The sequence below is a fragment of the Pinus tabuliformis genome, chromosome 2_1 (assembly GCF_031772625.1).
Source record: "Pinus tabuliformis cultivar Carrire ecotype Pingquan chromosome 2_1, CPIR1, whole genome shotgun sequence".
Taxonomy (NCBI): Eukaryota; Viridiplantae; Streptophyta; class Pinopsida; order Pinales; family Pinaceae; genus Pinus; species Pinus tabuliformis.
This window is the reverse complement of record NC_142299.1, coordinates 681,472,420-681,482,686: the sequence shown is the minus strand read 5'-3', so window position 1 is coordinate 681,482,686 and position 10,267 is coordinate 681,472,420. Positions and strand designations below refer to the sequence as shown.

Sequence of the window (10,267 nt, the reverse complement as noted above, 5' to 3'; positions counted from 1 at the left end):
TTCTTTTAATTAATTTATAAATAATGTGTAAAATAAATTAATATTTATAACAATTTTATTGACATTTTTTCCTATTGAATTAAACAGTTATATAATCTCTAAATACATTTCATGTTCTATATATATATTAAAGATTTATTATTTTTTAATTAGTAGAATTATACATTTTACTTCATTATTATGTTACTACATGATATTTAGGCTTGGGTTGGATGCATTATTTTGTCTATACGTTATTTTATTTTTTTACAAAGTTAACATTGGAGTTGTCTTTAGTATAATTTTTTGGACTTTCTGGTGCGGGAATATGGTGGAAAAATTTGAGGCGAAATCTTGATTTGTGTTATTTAAACTAGTTTTTTGATTGTATATAAGGATTCAGCATCCAGGAAAACCTTAGGGCACTTCGATTGCACAGGATTATCCATCAAACTTGTGATTTCAATAAATTCCTACCAGATTATAGAGAAATTTGACCGGAAAAGCACATCTTAAAAACTTTAAAAAAATCACACTAAAAACAACTCCGTTCACCTTAAAATTTTTGGTAAATTTTCTGGTGATGTCATCTTGTGATCGCATGCCCGAGGAATGAGATTGTTGCTGTCATGTTCCAATGACATCCATTAATGCTTGTCTCCCAAGGAAATACCATTAAGGTCATTAATGGAATTTTTGAGGTGCTTCTAGACGTTTGTTGTCCACACAGAGACCCACTCGGGCATCAAAGAATGTAGCTTCGAACTGAGAGAGTACCACACCATTCCCCTGTTTTGAAACATATCTGGTGCTTCTCAACCTTTGCCGACCATGTCTAGACCTCAGTACCACACATTCGGCAGTTCCTATTTCCAACCCTATAGCATTATAAATGCTATGTCCTTACACTAACACGTTCCATAAATGCTCCCTTACATTACTGTTGTCATTCCGTGGGCATAGACGGTAGTACAATCACGCTGACACACCTGAATATTTCTGGACAAGCGCTTTCTGGTAAACCATACCATGGATAACCGCCATGTACAATACATAAAACCATACCATGCTATGCAATGCATCTCGATGGGGCATCTGAGATGTGACGCGCTGAGCGAGCATGTTACTCCATGTTAACCGAACAATTCAAATTCAAATTTGAACTGGTGAATCCGCCCGGCCAAATTCGAAGTTTGAACTGGTGAACCCGCCCCTCCCAAATTCAAAATTTGAACATCGATAATTGCTATATCTCGCATTTCAATTCGTCTGGCATCATGGTTCAGGGCGGGCACGAGACATATATCCGGAATTCCTTCCCGGGGTAGTGCATTACCGCCGGCGGAAGCCCCGACGAGAAGAAATTCAGCGGCGTGGGCATAAGCCTCATGGGCAACGACAACGCTGTAATGGACGTTGTCATCTTTTCGGCTGCTGTGGGATTGCAGTGACAGGTCAAGCCAATATCCTCACATGAGTTCACTGTTATAACAAGGCCACAGGCTTGGGAGGAGTTGGAATCAAACTAAAGCTCGGTGGATTGACTCAAATAAGGAGCATCCGTTGTTATTTGGATTATACCGCCATTGTTGCAGAGGACACTGTGCAGCTTGATATTACCAATAGTTTATTTATTGGGGATGCCAACGTGGTGCTGAAATCAACCCTTGCCAAGCACGCCAATATTCTTAGCCTTCGCATATTCCATAACCAAATATTCAAGAAATGAAAAGGCTTCCTGTTGTCCCACTATAAAAGGTTCGTCGATACGCTTCATCTCTGCGCAGCCGGTTAGAGCAGGACCGCCATGGGAACTGCTTGCAGAACGAAGGTTGTGCTTCTAATGTTTCCTTAATTTGCTGAAATTCCTGTTGGAGGTTCTGAGTTTGTTCCTCTAATAGCTCTGGAAGTTGGACAAACTCAACCAAAGGAGACAATTTGAGATGCTCTTTGATGTGTAAAATCAAATCACAGATCTTCCTGCTGGTTTGATAAAGTTACACATTATTGGTATTGTGCAACGTCAATTGTGCTACGTCGTGCCACCTATGATGCTTCTTGGAGAAGGGCATTCAAATATTTAAGCCATATACTCACAGTAGAACCCTTATCATTCTTGTTCTTCTTTATTGCCTGGCGGTCTCTCTAGATCTGCTTAACAATAGGCCTTATTTTCATTACTACATCTTTTAGAGGCACCAATTCTTTCCTACAACGAACTGCAATGTCTATGTGATCCATGATCTGTTGCATTACTTTGTCGATACCCACACCAATAAAGTTAAGAAGCTTTTTAATTTGAAGTTAGGATCTAGCAGTGGTCACATCTAGTTTTGTTTTTTCTTCCTTTTAAAATCGTTTTGATCTTGAGCGTGAGAGATATTGATTTTGAAAAGTTATTCAATTTATAAATTAGGAGTAATATTTACAATGAGATTTATGTATAAATTAAATTTGAGTAGGAATTAGTTGTAGATAAAGACGTCCTCGTTGACCAGAGCAAGCAATCGCAGTCACTGTTTAGAGCCAATTCCCATTGCCTTTGTGGACGATTTGGAAAATAACGTCTAAAACACAAATCGCAAAGCAGATCAAGTCGGTAATTATTCATATTATTTTGATCTTTCAATGAATAACCATGCAAATTTTCTATGTATTTTCTGATTTCACGTTTGGAATAAGAGCCAACAAATTTAATTTTTAAAAAGCTTTCAATTTTAATTTTGAATTCACCTTTAATTTCATTTCATTTTAAAATTTAAAGCTTTCAGATGGTTTCACGTTTGGAATGAATAATGGATGGACAATTGAATTTCTGAAAGCTTTCAATCTTAATTGACGAGGGAGAATGTTAAGAAGATTTTTAATTTGAAGTGAGCATCTTCTAACCTCACGGAAAAGAGTGGACACATCTCGTTTCGTTCTTCTACGTCATTTTGAAGTCGTAGCATGAGGAAGATCGTTCCGTTTAGAAATTAGGGATAGCCTGAGGGTCGAGTTAATGTATACCATGATTATTATATATATTCTAAATTAGAAAAAGAAAAGAGTATACACATTCCAAGTCATTTCCAATTTGCCCAATCTGTGATTTCAGATTCTACAATGATTATTAATACATATTCTGATTTAGAAAAAACAAAGTGTCAACGCATTTTAAGTCCTTTCCAATTTGTGATTTTTGAGAAATTATTCTCTGTGCCTGTCCTTTTGCCTTTCTCATTTAAAAAGGAATTATAATATACAAATGGATTTAACCCAATGGATTTGGAAAAATCATTCCATTTTCTTGTTAAATGAAATTTCTAGTCATGTTATTCTTTTTTTTTTTTTTAAGATAAAAACATGGTATAAAATTAAGTTATTCTATTTTCTTGTTAAATGAAATTTTTGGCCATATTTTCTCTTTTTCTTTCAAATAATAATATGTTATAAAATTGTATTGAGGTTAAGAGTTATTTAGTTATTTTTATTTTTAATTACATTTAATATAAAGAATTAAAATTAATGTAAACATTTATTTAAAGTTTTTTATTTATTTTTAAATAAGAAGCATAGTTTAAAATTGTATCTAGATTAATGAGATATTTTGTTATTTTTAATTATGTTCAAAATAAGGAATAAGGAATGATAATTAATGGATATATTTGATGAATAGCTATAATAATTATGTTATATATTTTAATATTTTATTAGAAATAAATATTCAATTGGGGTTATCTTACACGTTTCACTAGAAATATTATTATTGTTAGTTTAATGAATATTGTTGTAATGACTTGATTTTGAAAAAGCACCCTTGAGCTAATATAGTTGTGGATTATTTCTTGGAAGCTCATAGACAACCAATTTCTACTCTCTCTTTTTAATGTCTTATTATAAATAATCAATAAATAATTTACTTAGTATTTAAGGCAACTGAGTTATGAATTAAAGTAAAAAAAGGTGTAGATTTAATTATATTAGATATGGACACCTCTTTCTCTCACACACACGGGCACACACACACATATATAATTTTTTTTTTAAATCTATATTAAATATGGAATGTAGAAAATTGTACACATATATATTAATTTTTCCATAATTATATGGATTTTGAATTATTTTTAAATGATATTTTTTAAGAAGGAAGTATAAGATAATTGTTTGTATTTCTGCAATATTTCCATTTAAATGAGGAATAAATACGTAAAAATTGTGGACAAGGAATACAATTGTGAGGCTAATTTCAGAAAGAAAATTGATTGTTTTTTATTTTTAAAATAATGAAATTAGGAAAAACCAAACCTTATATGTCAAGAATTGGTGCAACATTTAAAACTATTAACATAATGAATATTTATATTTTTTACCATGTAGAGCTCACTATGAAGTAAGTCAAAATATAATCTCTCAAGGTAATTATCTAGTAGCTCAAAACTTAATTTTTCGTTAAATGTATAAGAGAAACATTCATCATTGGATTTTTACATTAATAATTTTATGGCAAGAAAAACAAAATATAACTTAATATCTCTTTACAAATTACAAATTTATTATTTATATAACACACACACACACACACACACACACACACACACACACATATATATATATATATATGCTTTTAATTTCACAAATTATGAATATTTGTAACATGTTGTATTAGTTCAATTATGAATATTTGTAACATGTTGTATTATTTTGTCTAGACAAAACATATTGAAGAAAAACATGTTGATTATGTTTTATGCATTCATAACATTAAAGGGGCCGACCTCCAAGCCCCCCTAGACCCCGACTTCTAACATCAAGGTGGGACTAGTTCCAAGGAGAATAGAGGGATTAGAATACCATTAAGAAATTTGTTATTGTTGATTGGGAGAGACGCCTAGGCATCGTTGTTGAAGGACCAGAGTTATAAGGCACCTCCTGGTGGTTCAAGATTCCTCATAAGCACCTGAGTGATTCTTCCCAAATCAAATAGATTCATCAACCAGAAGCTTCCAGTGGTTTCTTCAGCCTCATAGACATATCTTGCTCTCAAAAACTAATCACTAGCAAGCCTCCTGGGAGGCATTTCACTATGCAAAGAACTTCATCTCACTTTCAAGAGAAGAGAGCCCATTAGCAACAAGGTTCAATACTATTGTCAAAATGTCTATGGGTATATGTAAGATACGTTCATATATAGAACTTGTGCATGTACGAAAGATGTGCATATACGGAAGTCACATAAATTTTCTATATGTGCATCTTATGTATTGCATATCTTCCTTATATGCACAAATTTTGTATATGTGCATATCTTTTGTATATGCACCTATACGGAAGAGGCACATATATATGGAATATATGCGCATATAGAGAAGAAACACATATACAAGTGATTCCACCTCTAGCTACCCATATTTCTCTTCAGATGCAGAATCTCTCTGCAGAAAAACTTCATCTATTGCTACTGCTAAAATAGAAAGAAATTTACATCATATGGGTTTTGAAGACAGAGCAGGGAAATGGGCTGTTGGTGGAAAATGCACTCAAGATTTACATGGAAAATCATCTATTAGAGATGGGGATTTTTGTTCTACGATTAAGCCTTTCATCCCTCTAGATTACCCACCTTTGTTGACTCATCTTCTTCTTCAGTACAATCTAGGCCATGTTTGAGTAAAACATCCAGAGGATCAAATAACAGTAGTTGGATGAGTCAAAGATCTCTAACTTTCTATCCAACAAGTGGAACTTTGGATGAGGACTCTAACCCCTCTGGGGACAAGTATCTCCATAAGCCGAATCCTGTTAATAATATACATACATATCCATCTACAGATGCATACAAGCTTTCACTACTCAGCAAAGAATTGCAATTTCATATTCTTGAGGAGGACTGGCATGCAGCAGAAGCAAAGGACATAATTACTAAGTATCAAAAATCAAGGAGCATTATGGAAGTTGTGGTAATTAAGGGTCTTGACAAACAAGATGAAGAGGAGGAAGACGATGACGATGTCAGTTGTTCAAGTTCTGACCTGTTTGAGCTGGAGAATTTGGCAGAAATCGACATGAACATGAGCATGTACCAAAAAGAGCTTCCTGTTTATGAGACTACTCATTTGGAGACCAATAAAGCCATTGCAAGGGGATTGATTGTTTGATGAAGAAATAGTGCTCTGTAATCCCTAATATAATAATCTTGACATTGGTAACGCAGTGTCTGGCAAAGTTGCAGGTTCTATGAAAATTTCAAATTTTTACAAACTCGCATGCATAAATTGCGTAAGCTTTGGTAAATAGAGGTTTTTAGTGACAACCATCGATTATACTCTGCACCCATTATGTATGATATGAATAAACAACATCTGCTTGTTGTTACTGGATGCCATTGAGCCATCTTAGCTCATGGAACTTGCCATAATCTTATGGCTGGTCTGAGGGCAGGTTGCTTATTTGTAGGCTGACAACTGGTCTAGGCCAGGTTGCTGAGGATTTAATTTCTAAGTTGACAACTGGTCTGAGGGCAGGTTGCTTATTTCTAAGCAGACAGTAAAAGTGTCTGATAGGTGACCGTGAGTTTGGCACAAGTAGACTTAGCCATTGTGGTTGTGTAATGCCATACAAGCAATATATATGCATGTAGTGCAGATACAGATATACAATGCTTCCTGTTCAGATATTCCACACTATATATCTCTGCTTATATAGTCAAATAATCGTTATATAGCTGGGTGCATATTGTTAGCAGGGTTGTCAAGGTTTTAGCATGACCATCTCTAGTCGAGACAAAAAACATAACTGGAAATCCAAGAAATAAAAAGAGAAATGATGTGCATCGTACCACTATATATATATATATATATTTATGCTCTTATTATTCATTCTATTTCCAAAATGTGGTTCACAATAATCATCCATAGAATTTGCAATATAGAAAGTGAATACATTCTTATAAATCCCTGGACATCTTATAATATTTGCAACCACCAAAAATTTACTAATAAATAGCAAGATTATTGATAAATGAGAGGTTTGAAAACATTAGAACTACTTTTACATTTTAAAATGTAACAAAAAAGGGTTAAAAAATGCTAGGTAAACTATTCCAAAAATCATTAATGGTATGAATGCAAAAGCAAAAGACATTATAGAAACATTATATAAGTCACTATAAACATGGAAACGTTAAAACAAGAAATTAATGCACAAATAAATGTAAACTCTTTAGGGTTTTTTATACCATTTGTTTTTTCATTATCATTATCAGTTGTAGTTTGATGAGCCCGTAGAGTGGTGACATAGAGTCATTTTTTTATCAGTTGATTGTATTCTAATTTTTTATTATTTTTATATTTTTCAAAGTAGTTTTTTCTTGGTTTGTTTTTCTACATCATTAAATGTATAATTACGATTATTCAAGATTACTACAAAGTTATCAAAGTCGATCTATTTGAAAGATATTTTTTTCGTTTGGAAAGAGGATGTGCAAAGGTTCTTCTTACACCTCTTCTTTATTAGTTTGTGATAGTTTTAATTCTCATTGCTAGGCCATATTCCAAATTTCTGTAGTAGGGATTTTCTTTGGAGGGATCCCTTCTAATGGGGCCATGATTTCATGATTTTCCTTGATTAGTTGAGGGGTTAACTTAGCCAAGAGGTTCTAACTTCTCGTTGTAATCAACAAAGCATTAAATAGTTTGCTTAAGAAAGTTTTCTTCATGATCCTATTTGTCATTTGATTTTGCTGGACTCCATAAATCTAGAAAGACATTGACACTATTCTTTATTTCCCCCATCACCATTTTCCCTTTTTCCATAAAAACCTAAAATATCTGTAAAATAATTCATTGAGGCTACCATTAACATGACACTCTTTTAACTAAGCCTTCCTTTAACACCACCTTTTGCTCTTTTAACTAAGCTTCCATTGAGTCAAAGGAGAGCTAATCTAAAGTTCTAAAGTGAGAGAACAAAAGTTGTTGTCGTGACAATAGGTGATATTCCTAAAAGGTTTATATCATATTATGCATTATGTTATGGGATTTTTCATGCGTGTACAATTTGAGAGATAAAAAACATCTTAGAAAAGCTTATATTTTTATTAAGTTTAACAACATGAAAATTAACTCAACTAACATACAAAAATAACATGAATCATAGAAAATGATTTATAATATTGTTAAACTTAATTATATAAAATGAATATCTATATCATTAATAACTTGGAAAAAATATGTAATGTTGTTAATTTTTAATAACATTAACAAAAACCAATATTGCTAGATCTAATAACATGGAAATAATGCATATAGTAAGTGTTAAAACTTCAAGTCCATAATATGGACTTTTCAAAATTTCAAGTGTTCAAATTAAGTAGGAAATCATAAATGATGCATAATTAAAATTTTTATTAAATTTATGAAATATTATGTAGAACAAACATATTTAGGCAAAAAAGGTCTAAGGTTAGTTGTAATATATCATGGTCAAGACCAAAAAAGATGTATTAAGGGAATTAAGTGAAGCTTGCAAAATCTCAGTGCATTATCGTGCATGTATTTATATGGTATGACTTTGGATGTTAAGATAATTATTTTGTTATGAAGATAAATGTTACGATAATTAAGACATTGAAATTATTGAAGTCAATCTTTATGATCCCAGGTCAAAGCTAACCACTAGATATTAAGAAAGAAACATATTTATCTTTGAGCACATTATACAAAAGTCAACAACATAAGTGCCCTCATACAAGATGATTAAAATGTGTCCCAATAAATGAACATTGAATTGCCTATATTTATTAAAAATGACAAGCCATGCATAAGCCTTCACAAAAATATGAGTTTGAGAAGAACTACTAACCAAGTATATGCATTTTTCTTAAGCATCACTCTGGCATTAAGATAGATGGATATAATTATCTATTTACAAGTTTAGGGTGCATAACACTAATAAATTAGAAATTATTAATATTTGTAGAAGATGAGGAGACAAGGAGACAAATCTAATTGATGTTGCAAAACTAACAAAATTTTAGTTATATAATGAACATGCACAATATATGAAAACTTCCCTTGTGGTTGATCACTCATTCATTTGATCATGAACTAATTAACTAATCACAAAAGCTATGGATTACTATGTAAACCTGTATTAGAACTCTAACAGAGATACATTTCTATGCTTATGAATCAATTATATGAATTAAACTTAATTTATATTGAATATATAAATAATTATTTCATGGGAGGACAGGAGAATGTTAGGCAGGTTGGATCAAGTTGTGTAACATGTCTGAGGTTGAGAAACTATGAGTGTATATTGTAGGAGTTTCAGATTGTTATGGACATCGAATGCGATTGTTTTGGAGTCATTGTCATAGGTAATGTGTATCCTTGTAATAACCTGCCTTTGAGCTTTCAAGGATCTTGATTGCATAGTATCATAGATTGCATGGCTTTCTAGGACTCGAATGAAAAGTGGATTAATCATTCCAAGAGATTTAACAGATAGTTATGAGGTGTCCATGGAAGTTTAATCATCAATGTTTCTGAATGGATGATTCTCTAAATGCTAGGTATATGTATCTTTTATCACTTTTATATGAAGACAAGGATTTTAGGAGAATGAGCATGGCTTGTCGATATTAGTATATTATGAGTCTTCCACATTTCTAGGTTGTATGTATTGTTAGAGATTGGGGGTTGAATAACAGACATAGGCTGGCACCCCTTTTGGTCATGTCTCTAGTGCTAGGACGAGTCATCTCACACATCTCTCTGGAATGCTCCTGTCCCTGGTACCAGAGATCTTACGTATATTTTTACTATTTCTCATTGCACTTTACATCCTCTATTTGATTATGGTACTACACTAGTGGAAACCACACAGGAGGCCTCATGTTTTCCTGGAAAGCCATTCGTAATATTTTAATAACCAAGGCGATATTGTATCTGGGGTTCAATAGGACTAGACTAAAATTCTATATCTTTGGAAGAAACGGATTGCATATTTTTATATCTCACGTTCATTTAAAGACTTAAGTATCATATGTTGTGATAGAAGGTGGAGGTTCTTGGGATGTTTGTGATCTTTCTATAGTTAAATTTTCTCTCGATTACATTCTAAGCCACATTCGTATTTGCAGTTTCCACTAGAACTTCCTTTCTCGGGTTTTTGATGGTTTGTTCTGCTTCTTGTTTACATTTCTTTCTAGTCTTTGTTTGCGTGGGGGATTTGTATCTCAAGGGGTACTCTCCTTGTTTTATGAATTATGCACATTATTGCTTAGGGTTTGCTACACCAC

At 32.7% G+C, this 10,267-nt stretch overlaps 1 protein-coding gene across 1 annotated transcript; it reads left to right on the top strand.

The window, feature by feature from the left end:
* Positions 1–5,666: 5,666 nt before the first annotated feature.
* LOC149202440 (protein BIG GRAIN 1-like B) lies at positions 5,667–6,119 on the top strand. The gene has a single exon (XM_089401589.1). The coding sequence runs from the start codon at positions 5,667–5,669 to the stop codon at positions 6,117–6,119; it is 453 nt and encodes a 150-aa protein (XP_089257715.1).
* The last annotated feature ends 4,148 nt before the right edge of the window (positions 6,120–10,267 follow it).

Excerpts from the sequence above, each read along its gene's own strand:
- LOC149202440 (XM_089401589.1), top strand. The coding sequence starts at position 5,667 with ATGAGTCAAAGATCTCTAACTTTCTATCCAACAAGTGGAACTTTGGAT.